The following is an 18713-nucleotide window of genomic DNA, read 5'->3' on the forward strand; positions in this document are numbered from 1 at the left end:
AACAACGGAGAGATTAGACATAACTACAAATAACTAACACTAAAATGACCAAAAGCTGCACATCTCATTGGTCGGTTTGGTCCTTTTGCTTAACTTCTATGTCGCTAAAGCTCGTTGGATTGAGCTTACACACGAATAAGAAGCTTTAATACGGTACAGATGGCCTCGTCACTAGATTTATCTTTCTCAATTTGACCGCTTCACAAGTTGTAACAGACATGACTTGAATTGAGAGTTTTTGCCGAACCGCTTTAATTTCCCAACCTCGTATTCTCAACTCTACACTTTGTCAACTTTTTTTTTTTTTTCTTCATTTTTTTTCCCGAAAAAACTTTTCTGGGAAAACACGTTAACTTTCCTACTCCTTTTGTGTGCACGCGTGCGTGTGCGCATGTGCGCGCGTGTGCGCCGTGGGCTCTACTTGATCTGTTGTTTGCGCAACACAATCACATTTCTTTTAAGCGACAGGGTGTCTAGACACACACGTGACCGGGCGCGTCAATGCGCACTGGAGACTGGAGACGGAGCAAGGGCACCCGAGCCATCCGCCTCATTTGCAGACAGAGAGCCTTCCACCCCCCTCGAGATCACTCGTCGGCCTCGCTCTCTTCCACGCACGGACACGGAGGAAGAACAAAAAAATAAAAACTTCGTGTGAGATACGAGTTTGGATTATTAAAATCTGAGAGGATTCGACTACTGAAATAGGTTTTCGAATCCCGGCGCGCGGACGTAACCCGAGGGTCTCTCTCGCTTTTCGAACCAGGCTTTCCAACGCGTCTCAACCCCCCTCGGGTGAGAGAATCAGTCCTGGATTTGCTCGCTGGCTCCCTCTTTGCCAAGCAGACCACCGTCCTCGTCATATTTAGACGATAACATATAAAAGACGTTTATTATTAGTAGTAGTGTATTATTTTTTTTAACAGCCTGCGCGAGAGCCTGCTGGAGAGCCCTGCTCCGTGCAGTCGGATCAAGGATTTTGTGGATTAATGCTCTTGAAGACACGGCGGCGAGCTTCGGGGTTTTTCATGGGATAATTGTGGTCGCGTTGAGGCTTAATTAGGCCCCAGTTCGTCTCGTTTCCACCGCTCGAGAGTTCGCAAAGATAGAACCATGTTTGACACTGTTTTCTGCTGAAAAATCGGAACTTGTTTCAAGGGGGCGGGGGGGGGGGGGGGTCAGTTCACAAGCCCCTCTAACGCTGCACATCACCACCGGAATAATTGTAACGCATTCGGGCTCCATGCTGCCGCTGAGGTGCATCAGCTGCTAGATTCATTTTTTTTGATAGGCTCGTCTTAACCGTCTGGATATGATGGTTGTTTATCCCCCGAGGAAGAGCTGACTGTCCCGGGAACCTCGACTGCTTTTCGGGGATCAATTCTGCAGGAGAAGGCAACAGAGACTGGCGTATGCTACAGATTTCCTCTGCTTATCCAGCTCCCAGTTCTTCCACCGTCTTTTCTCAGGCTGCTTGTCATTGCCTGGACTCGGATCCCGGAATCTTCATGATTTGCGGACACCATGCGCGTTTTTTAGCCGGGGAACCCTCTTTTCGTCCCGCATGTTTAGGACCAAACGATCGGGGCTCGTCCGGCGACTCTGGAGGAGCCGTGCGCCCGTGGAGGGCGACGGGGAGACGGATAGAGGGACGCATGGCTCCGGGGGCTGCTGCATGGGCAAAACGACAAAGGTGGCCAAGTCCAACGCCGGGTCGGAGGCTGAACTGAAGGCGTTGACCCACTCGATACTGAAAAAGATCAAAGAGAAACAATTAGAGGTGCTTTTGCAGGCGGTGGAGTCCAAGGGGGGTGTCCGGAGCCCTTGCTTGCTCCTGCCCAGCAAAGTGGACATCAAAGTGGGTCAACAGTCTTACTCTCTCCCCATGCTGCTCTACAAAGTGTTCAGGTGGCCGGACCTCAGGCATTCCTCGGAGCTGAAGAGGCTGTCTTGCTGTGAATCCTACGGGAAAATCAACCCAGAGCTCGTTTGCTGCAACCCGCACCACATGAGCAGACTTTGTGAACTCGGTGAGTTGGGTTATTTCAATAAAGTTGTGAAAATGTGCGTTTATTTTCTCTGGTGGTCGGGTGTCGTTTTCACTAGAGTATACATTCGGTCACCGTGTCATTGTGTCAAATAATTACCTGGCTCTTAAATGCACAATTAGCACTAATTCAAAATGACATCACCTCTCTTGGCATAGTTGTCTTGAGCTTCCATAAGGTCAATCTTGACCCCCACCCCTCTATCGAATTATTATTACGATTTACCGACTGTTTGTGTTTTTTTTTTTTTTTTATCTGCTAAATGTGTTGCTTTCTTAATTAGGCTGCGTCCCGTCTTTACCATGTGTTTTTGTTGGCACGTGAGAAGTGCCAAAGCTTGTTTATTCCACCTTTTTTAAAATCGGGATATTTTTCAACTTCATCAAAAGCCCCGCTTCTTTTTTTAAATTTAATTTTTTTATATATATTTTTTTTATAAACAAACAACCCATCTGCTATTTCAACATTTCACAATTGGCATTTCCAAAGTGCAAAGCAGACTCATCCAGGGCTTTGCAGTCTTTCCACGGGGAAGTTTCCAGGGCCTGTGTGTGTGTGCGTGTGTATGTATGTATGTGTGTGTGTATGTGTGTGTACTGGCTTGCTGGCTTGCTTGGCGTCCCAGGCCAAAAGAGGCCCGTATCTCAGTTTGTCCTAGACGCTGATAGTGGCCCTCCTGGCGCCAGGCGGCCCCCTGTTTATCTGCCTGCCAATGAAAGGCAATAGCCGCCCGGCCGGCCTCGCTGCCTGTCTCCCCAGGCTGAGCTGACAGACACAAAATCTTTTCCCAGAAGAATGACAAACTCTTATCTTAAAGTTAAGATCACTCCCTTGTTTAGTTTTTTTTTTTGCTCATGTTCTGTTTTTTTTTTTCTTTCTCTCTCTTCTTTTTCTCACTCCATGCAGAGTCTCCTCCTCCTCCATATTCGCGCTATCCCATGGACTATCTTAAACCACCAGGTGAGCTTAATGTACACATACATAAAGGCATATTCTTTTTTTTATTATTATTTCCTGCAAAACATGCACATCTTAAAAGCCATTCATGAATGTTTACATGTCTATTAGCATGACATTTGAATATGTTACCATACACCTTTTTTGAGTGTGTGTGTGTGTGTGTGTACAGAAACGGCTCCATGTTATGTTGTGATTTATGATAGCAGTGGAGTGTCTGGCTGGGCAGGTCCAGCTTGGCTGGCAGCCAGAGCAAAGCAGCACAAAGTTGAGATACCAGCTATAGACTGACTGGCACGTCACCAGGGGCATAGTGTGTGTCCGAGGGGTGAGGGGGGGATTGTTTGTGTGTCCATGCAGCACAGAAGGCGGCGTCTCTGGAGCCAGCAGGCCTTCATCAGCTGAGTTAACCATCAGATTAAGGTTGAGGATTTGTATGTATGCAACCCACATCTCTGTTTGGATGCGTTGTGTTTTCGGGGATCGAGAGAGAGAGTTTGCATGTGCCGTTTAATTTCATCCACGAGACCTTCCGACCGTTTCCCCCTCCTCAAGGAGCTTTGGGGGTTGCTTAATTGTTTTCCTCCTCCACCTGTGCCAGACTCCACATGCTGCTTGTGGTTGTCATCATATTCCCCAGTGCTGGAAAGTGGCATTGGGTTATGTCATCTCCTGTAAAGTATGTTAGATTTCAGGCTATAACCAGAATAGTGCGAGACTGGGGGCAGAAGAGAAGGAGGTGAGGATCCTCATGTCACAGAGATGGTGACAAATGTATAACATGCGGTATACAGGTGTTTCATTTGCGTCTATCTGGCTGCCTGTCAGTGCCGGAATAGCTCGGCGTGTGAACAATGACCAGCCAGCCAGTTAGTCAAGAGAAGGGGAAAGTGACTTCCAGTGAGTGGAAACAATAGGAAGTCTTTGCAGCTGCAGCTGTGGGCCCCCCCCCCCCCCCCCCTTTCATTTACCAGGCTTCCGTGTTAATGTTTCACCTGAAAGCATTTACAGAACCTTGAATACCAGCCAAATTGATCAAAAGCAATCCTCTTCATACTTAACCGCCTCCCTGACGCGGTGGCTGTCTCCGGGTAGAGTTGGCGCGGCGTCTTTTTATGCGAGTTCAGTTGGAAACATTACACTGATGAAAGGAAGCAAGAAGGTAAATAGGAAATGCAAGCTGGATGCAGACAAAGGAAATTATTATACAACCCCTGTTACCACCCTGCTTTCCCTCTGAGAGCAAACTGCAAAATGAATTGGTTTGACTGTGTGTGGGAATTTTATTATCGCCAACAAGAACCGAACGAGGAAAGAGAAATATCAGCATGTTGCTCCAGAGCGGAGCGTTTATACTTTTAAAGAGAAGTTTTAATTTGCCTTTCTTCAAAGGGAAACCTTTGTCAGTATTTGAGTGAGTCACCTGTCATTCTATTTCCTCATTCAGTCAGTGCAGCTGCTATTATGGTCAATCAAAGAAGTGTCTGTCTGTCTGTCTGGCTGGCGAAGGAGGGTGTAAGACAACATATATTAATAGGACAATGGAGCAGGCTGGAGGGTACAGACAAACACACAGAGGACAGATGAGCTTATCATGCAGAAAGACGGTGGGGGTGGGGGTCCCCAGTGGCCTCTGGGAGCTGTCAATCATCAATTCCATCTCATTACTGAAGGCTATAACAATTTTCTATCCTCCTTTATGTATTTGCTTTATTTTAAGCTGTGTTAAATCATCGTGACATGTAGAAAATCAGCATTGATAACTTTTAGAAGGCAATGAGGCGTTTAAAAAAAAAAAAAATCTGCATGAAGCGGAAGAGCGCAGGGTTTTTATAATGATGCTTTTATGATTCAACGGAGCAGGAAGTGGGGTTATATGCGTCCGGGTTTCAGCTCGGGGGAATGTAAATCGCACAGTGTTTAGCTCTTTCTCGCTGATGCCCCATCAGCCTTTTGGTCAGCTGTGAACTGTTGCCCAGGAGACCAGGGCAAAGGCTGTTGGCAGCCAATGAAAGCAAGGCACGATTTGGGCTATGCCCGCGTATCTCGTTACTGTGACCACAAGCAGCACGAGCCGCGTCTCGACGGGGAAGGGCGGCACAGAGGAGGGCTCACAGTTCCGGATGCTGTTTCTTTATTACTTGTTAGCTACTGCGGCTCTGCTCGGGGGCCAGGAGGCCAATGGGACAATCTGTGAGGGTGGAAGTATTCAACAGAAATACCATCCTCCTCCTCCCTAGCCTTATGTGGATTAAATACATAACTGAACCCCGCCTCTCTATATTTCTTCAGTCTACACCCACTGTATTTGTTCCAAAACACCTCAGATTAGAGCAGCTGTAATTAAATGGAGCTACGTGCTCTAAAGCGAGAGTGCGATGCATGCAATGAGGGGGGGGGGGGGGTCAATCATCACCACACACACTGTGGTTGAATGGCGAGAAGGTGCAGCGCAGTATTGACGTGCAGCAAGAGGAATGTATCATTAGCGAATACCGAGCTACCAGCAGCAGCTCTGCAGCAGAGCCAGCCGGCTCCCAGCGGTGTGCTGCTCCGTTCACCGCACACAGCGGTTTTTTATTAAAGCTCCATTCAGGTGTCATGTTGAAACAAGTCCACATAACAAGTCTTAGTGGGAGTTAAAGCATTGAAATGCAGAGCGAGGTCTAGAGTAAGAGAGAATGAGTAGTTGTCTGCCTGCTAGTGCGCCGTACATTTATGGTGAGCAGCTTTCAAGGCCCTTCGACGCTCCGGCCGCCACAAACTAACACGAAGCGTGATGTCGACACAGTTCTGATACAGCCTGTTGCTGTTGAATTTAAGACTCGTGTTTATCTGCCCTTAGACGGTAAAGCAGGAGCAGGAAAAACATTATGAGATCAGAGCGGTTGTGGGATCTCTATAAAGAAAACTGAAACCAAGAACCCCTTTGATTATCGAGCAGGGATCAGACGTCTGCAGATCGAAACCTTCCCTCAGTCTTTAGCGGAGATAATACAGCTCCTTCCAGATCAGCAGCTCTTCTACACAGAGATGCAGGGCTAACGTTCCTCCTGAAGCAGTGGCTTATGGGGGATTATCAGGGGTGTAAGAAACTCCTCTGTAAGTCTTCCCTGTGTGTGTGTGTGTGTGTGTGAGTGAGAGAGTGTGAGCTTCCTCGTCAGCGTCTTCATTAGGCATTGATTTCACTGGAGTGATTGACTGTCTCACAGCTGCTGCTTTGCCTTCTCCACACACACACACACACACACACACACACACACAGTGCTAAGTCTCTCCTTCTTTCTCCATCAGATTCTCCAGACTCTGGACCGTCATCCAATGATACTGGGGGAACGACATACTCGGCCCCTGTGGGGCTTTCAGGTAAATATTACTACAAATAGATTTCTCATTGTTTTCTTCCCTTTCAAAGTCATACTATTTTCCTCTTCCTCTTTCCTTCTCCCTTGCATTCCTCTCCGCACACACACACACACACACACACACACACACACACACACACACACACACACACACATATTCCCACCATACTTGTGATGATGAGGCGCTGATTGTGGGGGCCCCTGCTTCCCCTGTGTAATAAAAAAAGAAAAGAAAAAAGAAAGCCAGTGAAGGAGGGTGGTGTATTTCTCCCACATCCACATAAATTCCTTCCTCCTGGCTCTTTGAACAACCCTCGTCTCGTCTTCCTCTTCTCCCTTTCCGCGTTGTGCTGTAATGGAAGACAAACACGCCAAACAGTTGTTTGGAGAAGAATATGCTCTATGCGTGCGGTATTGTGGGAAAAATAGCAACAAAGAGAGGCTTCGACTGACATGCGAGTGTTTGTTTGGGTGTGTTTGTGCATGCAGGGGATATCTTTGTGGACAGTTAACTCTCCTCTGGGCTCTGTGTGTCTGGATAAGAGCGAGACACAGGCGCCATTCTTTCGTCCATCTCTCATGCAGGACGTGTTTCGGGCTTCCTCGGCTTTTCTCCCATAATCCCCCTTGGCAGCGTTGCCTTCCTTACCCAGCGCCCTGTCCGCAGGCTACAGAATAAGATGGTGTTCACGAGAGAGGGAGTTTGCTCTCCACTGCCTGAGATCGCTCTGTGCTGTTCTCTGCTTCCCTTTGCCTCAGATGGTTCTCATTACAGGGCCTTTAAAGCCTGTTTTATGTCAGTTGGTGTTCGCTGCCCATTCCTCCCCCTCCTTTGTTTGGTGGTAGGGGGGTTAGCTTGACTGTCTGCATGTGTGTGTGTGTGTGTGTGTGTGTCCCTAGATGGGGGGAAGAGATTGGAGCAGTGCTTACATAAACAGAGGAACTACAATAATCTGTCTCCTCTATTTCCTCTCCTCTCCTCCTCACCTCCTCACCTTCAAATGGACACCAAAGTCCTCCCTGTGTGCGTTAACTAAAGACACATTTTAGACCCGGTTCAAACTGTGAAACCCTAGAACTGGAGTCTTAACAGGCGCCCCCATGCTCCCTCCCTTACGCCTTCCCTGCCTCAGCAAGGCGTACCCTCCTCCTCCCCCCCTGTTTTCCTTCCTGGCGAGGATGACATGGCATCGGCGGCCAGTGCTCCAGTGAATGGGCCTCCTCAGTAAAAGCAGTAGAGGTAGAAAGGCCCAGTCGGGATGGCCGAAGCTCTTTTGCCCTCAAGATTTTCCTGGCAAGCCAAGAAAAAAAGGCTGCTCTATTTCTCCCCCGCCCTCCCTCCATCCCTCCCTCTGGGGCCCTGACAAAAGAAACATGGCTCTCCCAGAGGCCCGCTGCTGACCTTCTAATTCACTCACTCTGCTCGTTTTATGTTCTCCTCCAGACATATTTACAGAGAGGAAGAAGGAAGAGAGATGACAGTGGCTGTGAGGGAAGGCGGGTGGCAAAGATTTGTAGTCGGCAAAGAGTTGTGATGTTATTATTTTTACATAGTTTTCGAAAATGCCTGGACTGAGTGGACTAGTAAAGCAGCTTTAGAACAAGCTCATTCATCTACAAAACACAGTTCAGACAGAGTAGATGAGATAACATCCTCCTCTTACATATTTCCTTTTTTTTGGTATTCCACTCGTTTATCCATCTTGAGAAAAGCCAAGACCATCCAGGCTGGAAGGAGTTAAGTGAGCTGCGACAGCGACAAGCGCCAATGCAAACTAGGCTGCCTGCCAGGCTACCAGCTCCAAAGCTCCTCTCGCTGGCTCACGTCATCAGCTTGGAACAGAGCAGAGAGGAGAGGAGGAGGAGGAGTAGGGGGTGGGGGGGGGGGGGGGTCGATGGCTGCAGGCCTGGAGCTGGGAGTCAGGGTGCTGATCTTGGTTTGCGTTGGCGTGAGGGCTTAGCTCAGAGGTTTAGGTTCACCAAGGACCTGAAGGGAGAGATCAAGAGAGAGATTTAGAAATGAGAGATCGAGTCAGGGTCAAGAGGGCGCTGGATTGTTGGTGATGAATCCGTGGGGTGTTAAGTAATATTTTAAACTGGTTGGAGACTCGGTGCTTTAGGAGCAGCTCTGGTAGCACCCACGTGGCCAGATGTCCATTTCGTCAAGCTCAAAGAAGTCTGGATCGAGTTGTCTTCCATGAAAGACCTCTGCGGGCTTCATAGTTTATGCTAGTGCAGCTTTGGTACCAATACAAAAACAATACTTTCACTTCACAAAAGAATCCAAATGTTCTCACGTGCCAAATGTTGTGTAATCTCAATCAGCCGCACACGAACATTGGCTGAATAGAATTGTCAATATTTTTAATTGAGACTGGAACAGTCTGGTGAAAGATGAAGTAATCTGATTTGTGAATCTGATTGATCGCATTTGCCAATGAGTGATAGTAAGTATCTGGGATCAATACATAGCCATAGTGTGTACATGCCTTTTAATCTTCATTAGAGGCGGGTCGTAGACGACGTGTTCCTGCCCAGCTCTTACAGGATGTGTAGCACCGTGTGTGTGTGTGTGTGTCGGTGGCGGGCCTGATGGTGCCATTGGGGACCGACCCGGAGTGTCTGTGTGTAAGAGGATCCAGTCAGGCTGCGGTGACATGTACTCACACACACAAGCGCATTTTCACTCACGCACACAGCCGGGCAGATAGAATGACCTGGTGCGAGCCCTGGCACACGGCCGACTGTCACACAGGCGCTTCCTCCCACTGCAGGTTAAATTTAGGCCCAGTTGTATTCTTATAGCACCAGCCAGTCACCTCGCTCGACAGACAGTCGGCCAGCCCTTCAGTCAGTCAATTAGTCATCCGGGGAATCAGCTGGAGGTAAAACCTTCATCGGGGGCTCTGACAGAGATTAAATTTAGTCGTGGCACCTCATTAAATCAAACTAGTTTGGAAGACACCGAAGAAACGGACCATTTTTGGTGGGAAAAGAAACGCCTGCGTTGTTTCGTTAACTGTTTTATATAATAGGTCACCAATTGTATGCCTGAGACACAATCTTAGAGTTTAATGGGAAGCTAACTTTCACTAATCAACAGCTCAAGTCAGAAACAGAGCGCCCTCAGTCTCCCTCCCCTCTCTCTCTCTCTCTCTCTCTCATGGCATTCCTGCCTTGTTTGGGTTAGCAGGCAAAGGAAAGGGCTGCGCAGGATATGACCTCATGTCTTTGAGGAAAAGGGGAGCGGACAGGGAGGCAGCCGAGGCCTCTTCTTGACGGAAAACAAACACTGGAGTGCACCGACCAGAAAGAAGGAGGGCGCTAAATGAAGAAGAACGAAATAGAATTTTTTTTTTCTACAAAGATAGAAATCTACGTGCAGCTTATTACAGCCTGGCATACCTGGTGTGGCAACTAGTTTCAGGGACACCATAAAAACTGTCTCTGCTTTTGGTTGAATCTTGATTGTTTTGGTTTTTTTTGCTCGACACAGTAAGAGGAAGGAATGAAGTAGGGAGAGAAGATGGCGGCTTTGGGTGGAGGGAGAGATGGCCGGCAGCTCTGCGCTGTTCCCTGTAATTTGGAGGCTGTGTGTTCAGCCAGCGAGTTGAGCAGAGCAGAGCCGGGCCACTCCGAGCCGGGGCCAGGATCTCTCATTACTCCCCACTTCCTCTCCTTGCGCGGCAGCCAAGCCGCCTCTTGGCAAGAGACTTAATTTTGGTTTTGGCTGTCCTCTGTTCCCCACCCTGTGTCATTATGCTGCACAAATCGAAAAAACAGCACGTGGAGATGGTGGAGGATGGAGAGAGGGTGGGGGTGGGGGGGAGGAGAGGAGAGGAGAGGAAAGAGGAAAGGGCGCCTGGCTTGTTTGGGTTTGTGCTGACGGTTTTATCACATTGAGAGGCTTCATGCTGTGTTCTTACCGTAGCATCAAGGCAGCGTTCACCGTTGGAAACATTGAAAACCTACCTGAGCATCAGCCAGTTGATTGAAAGGTGGACTATGCAGATTGGTCTCTGAGTCAGAGCTGGAGGGAAGCCCAGAACAAGATGAACATTGTTTTGGTTTGCAGTCACTCTGTGGAAGTGGATTTTGACATTACCTCAATGTATGAAGATATGAGGGTGTGTGTGTGTGTGTGTGTGTGTGTGTGTGTGTGTGTGTGTGTGTGTGTGTGTGTGTGTGTGTGTGTGTGTGTGTGTGTGTGTGTGTGTGTGTGTGTGTGTGTGAGTGTGAGTGTGAGTGTGAGAGAGAGAGAGAGAGAATGGAAATAATTAGAGACACTTCTTTGTAAACCTGTGTGTGTGCCAGATTTCTATTGTGACACACACTACTGCTGCCTCCACCCTCCCGCCTGCTCATTCATGCAGTCAGTTTGTCCTTTGTGATCTCAGACTGGTTGGGCGCGAGCCTCTTTATCTCAGCGACAGACTGAGCCCTGTCAGTCGCCACAACTCCGTCACAGACCACGTGTCACATGCGCAGACATACCGGCGTTCATACATGAAAACAAAGTAACGACACAACAGAAGCTCAGACTGCGCACACAACTGGCTCTGCTGGTTGTCTGCCTCTCTGTTTGCATGTGCTTCTGTTATTTAGTTCCCACGGTGTGTTAGCGCCACGACAATGAGGGCGATTGTTCGTCCTGTCTTTCCATCTGTCCGTGGCAAGTGATCCTCTGACTTGTGTGCTGATGACATCACTGCGGCCTGCCGGGCACCTTGTGTCCAACTAGCTGGTGTTTATTTGTCCTGTCACCCTGGGAAAGCCAGGCTGCATGGGATCATTGTGTGTGTGTGTGTGTGTGTGTGTGTGAGGGTCAGCATGATGAAGTGTTGGAATCATAACTCTGCAGAAGTAGGAAAGAGGTGTTGCAGGGGAATAAAATGTCCTTCAGAAAAAAAAAACAGTATCGTGCTGTAGTTTTATGATAATATGGCTCCAAATGGAAGAACCTGCTCAATTAATTATGAACAGTTCCTGTATTTGATCTCAAACCTGAGATGAACTGCCTGAGCAGCATCAAGATGTGTGGACCATGCAATTATTGCAGAAGCTTCCACTCAGACAAAATTATACTGTAGATGGAGGCTTTGGGAAAACATTCGCCATTTCTCCTCCTTATCTTCTCCCGGTCGTGGCCGGATGGTTCAAGTTAGAGATGGCGTGTCTGCAACTCATTCTCTCTATCTGTGTTTCTGCAAGCAGCCAGATCTGTAGATAGGGAAACTGTGCCACTCCCCTGTGTGGTTTTCCTGCCATCAGGGCTTTTTTGAGGTTTCCTTTAGTGGGGGAAGGACTTAACACCTCATACGTAACCGTCCACGCTTAAGAAGAGCTTCCTCTGTTAGCTACTCCCATTTCTCTATCGGTCTATTCATCTACCTGCTAGGACTAAACAATATGTCATTCCTTCTTCAGAGTTGTCGCTTTGCGAAGGAGGCACTTTAACTGAGTACACTTGTTTTGATAATTATGGAGTTATAAATAATTGCTTGCTTGAGGGTAGCGACATAACACACCTGAATTTCCGACCTGTTGCGCGGTGGATTTGCATTGTGGGCAATGGAGGTGCCGGGTTTTAAAGACTACTCTTTTAAGAGAAACAATGCACTTAAGCTGATGGATGATTGAGCCTGATTTTTTTTTATGACATTCCTTCTTAAAGACAACATGATGAGTAACTAATCAAGACCAATCAAAAGCAGAATGACTCATTTCTCAAGAAAAGAAGGACTCCAAACCAGACAGTGCTTACAAAGCTATAGTGTATTGATATAAGACAAGGACACTCCTCTGCCTTCACTGCACAGAACAGCTGACCTTTTTCTGTCTGAAATGTGTCATTGAATAGGAAGAAAGTGAAGTGAATACAAACGGCAACAGGCCCACTGTTTAGGACTCTTACTTTACTTATACTATTTTACTTGTATTAACCAAATTGTATTAACCAAATGTGATTAAGAGAGAGAGACATGCACTTTAATTTCAAGCAGAAACATACACACACACACACTCAGGGCTGAACATATATACTGTGTGGCAGTGAGAACAAAAGGAATGCCTCCAGGGTGACCCTTGACCTTTGGAATAGACTTTCCCCGGCTGGAGAGAGGGTGTTTACTTAGAAAATAAGGCACCATGAAGAGTCCTTCCTTCCCCCTAGAGCTGCCTTACCCATTCCTCTCCTCAGCTGCTGTGCGTGCGTGCGTGTGTGTGTGTGTGTGTGTGTGTGTGTGTGTGTGTGTGTGTGTGTGTGTGTGTGTGTGTGTGTGTCTGATGACGACAGGGTCATTGCATGTCTGAGAGCAAGCGAGACACACACACAAACACATATAGGGCTCTCGGGGATCGATAGGAGACTCGTTCTCAGGAGCCTCCTCACTATTTACCGATGTTGATAGTGTTGGAGTGAAGGTTGAATTTTGTGTGTGTGTGTGCTTTAGGGTGTAGGTCTGTGACTGCTGACTTCTAAGTATAGTTGTGTGTGTGTGTGTGTGTGTGTGTGTGTGTGTGTGTGTGTGTGTGTGTGTATAGTCAGACAGAGGTAATGATTAACCTTTCCAGACTGGCCTTGCAAGAAGCACACAGTCTGTGTCGCCCATCCCCCCCCCCCCCCCCCCCCCCCCCCCCCCCCCTCCCCCCCACACCTCTCTCAGCCACCCCTCCTCCCCTCAACCAAGTCCAATTGTCTCAGCTAGCATGGCGTCCACTCTTTAAGACCTTGGACCATTAAAATCCACAGGGGAGCTAGTAGTGTGTGTGTGTGTGTGTGCGTGTGTCTCTCCGAATGTGCCCTGCCTGTGCTGTGGTTTAAATATTTAGCATTGCACAGGGGCTTTATTTAATCACAGATATTTACAGTGTCTCGCCCCTACCTCGCAGACCATAAGCTGATCATCCATTAAATGCCTAGAAAACATGGGAGCAATATGCTGTTTTTGTGTGCACAGTGTTGCGAATGGCTAACATCCACATTAGCTCGCACCAGCTGCTTGTTGCAATTTCTTACATTGCAAATAACTGCTTATAACCTTTTATCATTATTATAATCCATGAGGATATGATGCCCATCAATCTGCTCCAGCATCTTTCAACAATGGTCTATCAACATTTTAGCTCTCATAGAGGACAAGCAGTCTTTTTTTTGTTGTTGTTGGGAGGTTGGGGGTTTATGTGTGTCGGCCCCATGGGACCAACCAGACTGGGACATACTGGCAGCAGACATCTGACTGGAGCAGAGCAGAAAAAGCCGGGGTGACAGATGGCCTCAGGCTGCCGGCTAGCCCACTTATCTCCATGGAGGAGAAGCCCGAGACGCACAGGCTGAAAGGCCGCAGAGCAGACGAGCAGGTGGGGGCGGCAGACAGATAGACGGACTAATGCTTCGATAGGCAGACGTCCAGGAAGCAGACAGACACGCAGACAGATGTACAGACGAGCTCTGTAAGTGTTCCCAGGCCGAAAGCTGACGGAAAACACTGCTGCGGCGACGACAGTCGGGGGACTCTGCGCGCTTGTCAGACGGTGTCGTCAGAGTGTCTGCACACCCACACCTACGTGAGAAGCACCTGAAATAGTGTCGGAGCGAAACCTGAGGAGCGTGACCGGCAGCAACTTTGCACACGCAAACACATGATGTGTTAAAAATTAAAATTCTGTTAAATGAGCCTTGCACTTGGAACAAGGTGCGTCGTTACCGGGCCAGTAACATTAGTGTTTGTGTGTGTGTGTGTGTGTGTGTGTGTGTGTGTGTGTGTGTGCGTGCGGTTCTGTCTCCAGCAACATTACTCATGAGGTGTAAGCTCATCTGCTGTCGGGACAAGCTGTGAACATATTCTTCACAAGGCTGCGCCCCACAGATGGAGGAGTCTGTCTGTCTGGCTTCTTCTCTGCTGATGTAGCAGACAAAAAAAAAAAAGTTTGCTTGTGTTTTCCTGTGAACAGTTTGAGCAGGAACAATAATATAACTATATTTATATTGGTCTCTTTCAGTTGGTATCTTATCTAACCATTGCTGTGCTTTTTAAATACTTTTTCTGCACTACATTTCAGAAGAAAATATTTGAAGAAAACACTTTTTTTCTACTCGTCCGGTGAAAGCACTCGGCGTGGGAAAGCCTGTGTATTGTATCAGTAAGGGAAGGTCTAACAATTAAGGCTATTGAGTTGCATTGTGGGAAGTGGAGGATCGAGTGTTTTTTAGAGCTTGACCCAAACCGGGAACGAGATATATCTGCGGATTAATGGTTTTAACCATTCTTTTATTAATCTCTCTTCGGCAAGATGGTACTTGTAAAAACAGATTGCGACATCGTGATATTGCAACGTTTACATGAGCATACTTCTAACTGACCTTTTCTGTTGGCTTCCATGTTTCCCTCTGTTGTTTTTCTGACTCACTTCAGCCTTTTGCTTTTCTCTCATCTATGGTTCTCACTTGCTACCAGTCAGAGTTTCTGAGAGGGGAAGAGAGGAGACGAGAGGAGGAGGGGAAGGAAGGGGGGGGGGGGGGTGGCAGCTAGTGAAGTCCTGAATAGCAGGGTGTTTTCAGGCTGCAATGACAGGCTCAGACAGGCAGCCGCTCTAATGACCTCTGACGCCAGGCCCTGTCTCTCCCAGCAATAATAAACACACACAGGGCCCCACAGGTGAGCTCCACCAGCAGGCCCTCTGTCAGCTGTTGAGAACGTCCAAAGCATCCTTCTCCTTATCAACCCTGGCTCTTCTTGTACATACTTGTATAACAGACCCGAGAGCAAAGCCCGGCCAGGATTGGAGATTCTGTCTGACATCGGCCTGAGACACAAAAGACACTTTCTGTCTTTTATCTCCAAGATAAATGCTTCTCCCCCTGCCCCATTTAGTCTAAGGTAGATAGCTGGGTACTTAGTTTCCCCCAGCACCCCATGAGGACGGATTTACGATAAACTCCCCCAGGCTAGTCTCTGACCAACTTCAAAGAACACAGCCCCTCTTGTTTTATGGAAGGCATGCTTTCAGTCCCCCCCCCCCACCCCCCTGCTCCCCTCCTGCCTGCTTCTGTCTATCTTCTGCTAGTGTTGTCTTTTTTCTTTACTTCTTTCCCCCTGCGTCTAATGAAGGCTAATGACAGGCCGCGGCGAGTTCGCTCAGGCCGGCAGAGATCCTACCGCATTAACGTTGCAGTTTGTCTCAGACGGGACCTTCCAAATTACCGGTTACATTCACAGCCACCGCCAGATGAAACGAGGAAGGGAGGAGGGGGAGGCTGGGAAGGATGGGGGCCACTGAAATGGCTCTGAGAGGGGCTCTGTTAATTTTTTCCCTCACATACATTTCCCGTCTTTGAGCTTTCTTAACCCTTAAGTGCGTGTGTGTGGAGAGAGGAAGTATGAGAGATTTTTGAGCAGTTGAGAGGAGTTGCGGCAATTAGGTGACGACCCTAAAAACCGCAAGAGACTCTTAGAAATCAGGGGAGGAAGCAAAGTTGCAAAAGTAACAGTCAAAATATGTGAAAAGCATTCCTTCTCTTCCCCACCCCGCCCCCTCTCTTTCTTTCCTCTCGCGCTCTCTCTGTCTCCCTTTATTTCCCTTGCGCCTGACTGGCTCCTACTTTTCTAGCTGGGAGTAGCTGGGAGCCAGATTGCTGTGCAATAGAGATATGAAGGGGGAGAGGAACGGTGCAGGAGGCACACTAAAGGGAGACGAGAGGGGGAGGGGGGTGGAAACTGGAGCATGGCCAATGCTACACTTCTTTTACGCTCAGGGGAAACTTTAGACTGGAGAGACCTAGCTTGTCAACGAATCAGACACCAGGGTCTGAGAGTCTGCCTCGCTCGTCAGCTAAACACCATGTGCTTCACCCAAGACAGGGAATGGTTTATGTGTTTATGGAAAAAGTCACATATCTCGTTGCTCGGTTGCTGCGCCCCCCCCCCCCCCCCCCCCCGTATCTTTCAGCATGAAGTCAAAAGATTTAGTTGATGATTTCCTCCAGCGGGGTGAGGCTTGATGCTGGAGAGAGAGCGCGAGATGATCAGGACAGTCGATTGACGTCACTACATTGTTGGCCAAGCTGCTACAAAAATACAGCGAGCCAGACGGAAGATAAGCATTTAATGCTTGGACAAATATTGTGCTGCGTGTGGACGCTTGCCTGCCAGTGTCTCCGAGTTGCTTCTCTTGTCTGGAGTCCAGAAATTCCGACATGGTTTTTCCTGTGTGGCAGAAATTGAGGATGACAGTTTAGTTTTGGCTCTCGACTGAAGCAAATTCTCTGATTCCCCAAAAAAGGGACACGGAAGAAGTCGGGAGGAAGAGATGTTTGAGACGCTCTGTGTTGCCTTTTTTTATTAGTTATTTTTATTTGAAAGCCTCATATTTTCCTCCTCTCCTCTCATCTTCCCAACTTCTGGATTTTTGCCTTTTTGCCAACGTTTCGGTGTGACCATGTCTTCCAACAAGTCTGACCATCTCCTTCTCTCTGTGTTTCCTTTTAGATTCCCTGGCATTGCAGGAGTCTGGCGATCGGGCCCATTGGTGCGTGGTGGCATACTGGGAGGAGAAGACACGCGTGGGACGCCTCTACTCAGTCCAGGAGCCCTCTCTGGACATCTTCTATGATCTACCTCAGGGGAACGGCTTCTGCCTGGGCCAGCTCTGCTCCGACAACAAGTCCCAGCTGGTGCAGATGGTGCGGGCCAAGATTGGCTATGGCATCCAGCTGACGCGTGAGCCAGACGGGGTGTGGGTCTACAACCGCAGCTGCTACCCCATCTTCATTAAGTCGGCCACACTGGACAACCCGGACTCGCGCACGCTGCTGGTGCACAAGGTGTTCCCCGGTTTCTCCATCAAAGCTTTTGACTATGACAAAGCCGGCAGCCTGCAGAGGCCGAACGACCACGAGTTCACGCAGCAGCCTCGCACGGGCTTCACGGTGCAGATAAGCTTTGTGAAAGGCTGGGGACAGTGCTACACCAGACAGTTCATCAGCAGCTGCCCGTGCTGGTTGGAAGTCATCTTCAACACCCGATAGCGGCAGCTTTCCTCTTCTTCACCCTCCTCGCCTCTTCTGCCCCCTCACAAACAGACTACGCCCACTTTTCCTTTTTTTTGTTTCAGAGAGGTCCAAACAGAGAAAAGAAAAAGTTTTAAAAGAAGAAGAAGAAGAAGAAGAAGAAAGTATAAAATTCTGATGGACTTTGTTTAATAAATGGCTAAGATTTAATTAAATAAAATAAGAAGCGAAAATGTATTTTATGTTATATATAAATATATTATTAATTGTAAATATGAAGACGTTTTATATGCATCATTATTTATGTATTGTGCAATGTGTTGATGAGAAAAAGAAAATAAGATGCACTTTGCTTAATATAAATGCAAAACAAAGAAATGCCAAAATAAAAAAAAAAGTACAAATAACATTTCTCGTCCAGTCTCGGTTTCTCTTGAGGTTTGACATGGTTTCATTCAGTTTTTCAATGTTTTCTTTTGGTTTTGTTTGTAATCAAAATGGTATTATTTCTCTAAAACCTTTTTAGTTTTGACGAGCAATATTCTTTCTTCATTTTTTACCAAAGTCAACATTGGCTTAACTTCGCTGAAGGACTTTGATGTCACGTTGTGGTTCGTAAAAGCATTTCCCTCTGAGACAAAATGAGTCAGACTGTCAGACTCATAACTCGTGCCTGTCCTTATAGGCTCGTTACGCCTTTTACAATTGTCTTGTTTTTTCGGACCAATGTCCCGCTTCCCCTCTGTCATTAACCGACTGATGACATCACAGCCAGGAAGCAGTAATGAGACATTTCAGGAACCAATAAAGTCAACAGAGAGTCCAGCTTCCTGGAGGAGCCCTCTTTATTGTAATTGTGATAAAAATAAAAGGAATGTAAGGAATCAAACAATCGCGCCAAGAATTCGGCGCCATCCCTGAGGAAATGAACACACTGGAAGATTACAACTTTATTGAGACGTTGATATCAGATGAATGGCCTATTTATGACCTATCGCATTTCTAAAAGCGATACAAAAGCGAATAGATTTCCTCGTAACACAAATGTTCTCTGTGTGTGTGTGTGTGTACGTGTGTGCGTGTATGTGTGTGTGTGTGTGTACGTGCATGTGTCTGTCTGGGCTGCGTCCTGTTGCTAGTCATCCTGTTGCTAGTCAGATGGGTGTCTGTGAAGAGGATTACTACAGTAAGCCCGCTTTACCCACACACACACTGTCTCAAAGACCCACATTTACAAGACCCACTTTCCACGCAATCCAACCCCCGTCCTCCTCTCTGTTCAACAACGCTTTGAAAACCCTTTTTTATTTAGAATATGAGAGAGGAAACAACATA

At 47.7% G+C, this 18713-nt stretch overlaps 1 protein-coding gene across 1 annotated transcript; it reads left to right on the forward strand.

Annotated features, from left to right (window-relative positions):
• Positions 1 to 484: 484 nt before the first annotated feature.
• Positions 485 to 17760, forward strand: smad7 (SMAD family member 7). The gene is made up of 4 exons (XM_034547534.1): positions 485 to 2030; positions 2955 to 3008; positions 6300 to 6371; positions 16858 to 17760. Exons 1-4 carry the CDS (start codon positions 1565 to 1567, stop codon positions 17394 to 17396), a joined length of 1131 nt encoding a protein of 376 aa, XP_034403425.1. The 5' UTR covers positions 485 to 1564; the 3' UTR covers positions 17397 to 17760.
• The last annotated feature ends 953 nt before the right edge of the window (positions 17761 to 18713 follow it).

This window comes from Cyclopterus lumpus, chromosome 12, assembly GCF_009769545.1.
Source record: "Cyclopterus lumpus isolate fCycLum1 chromosome 12, fCycLum1.pri, whole genome shotgun sequence".
Taxonomy (NCBI): Eukaryota; Metazoa; Chordata; class Actinopteri; order Perciformes; family Cyclopteridae; genus Cyclopterus; species Cyclopterus lumpus.

Coding starts and splice junctions, on each gene's coding strand:
- smad7 (XM_034547534.1), top strand. CDS start 1,565: ATGTTTAGGACCAAACGATCGGGGCTCGTCCGGCGACTCTGGAGGAGC. Junction 3,009..6,299: donor GGACTATCTTAAACCACCAG/GTGAGCTTAATG, acceptor TTTCTCCATCAG/ATTCTCCAGACTCTGGACCG. Junction 6,372..16,857: donor GGCCCCTGTGGGGCTTTCAG/GTAAATATTACT, acceptor GTTTCCTTTTAG/ATTCCCTGGCATTGCAGGAG.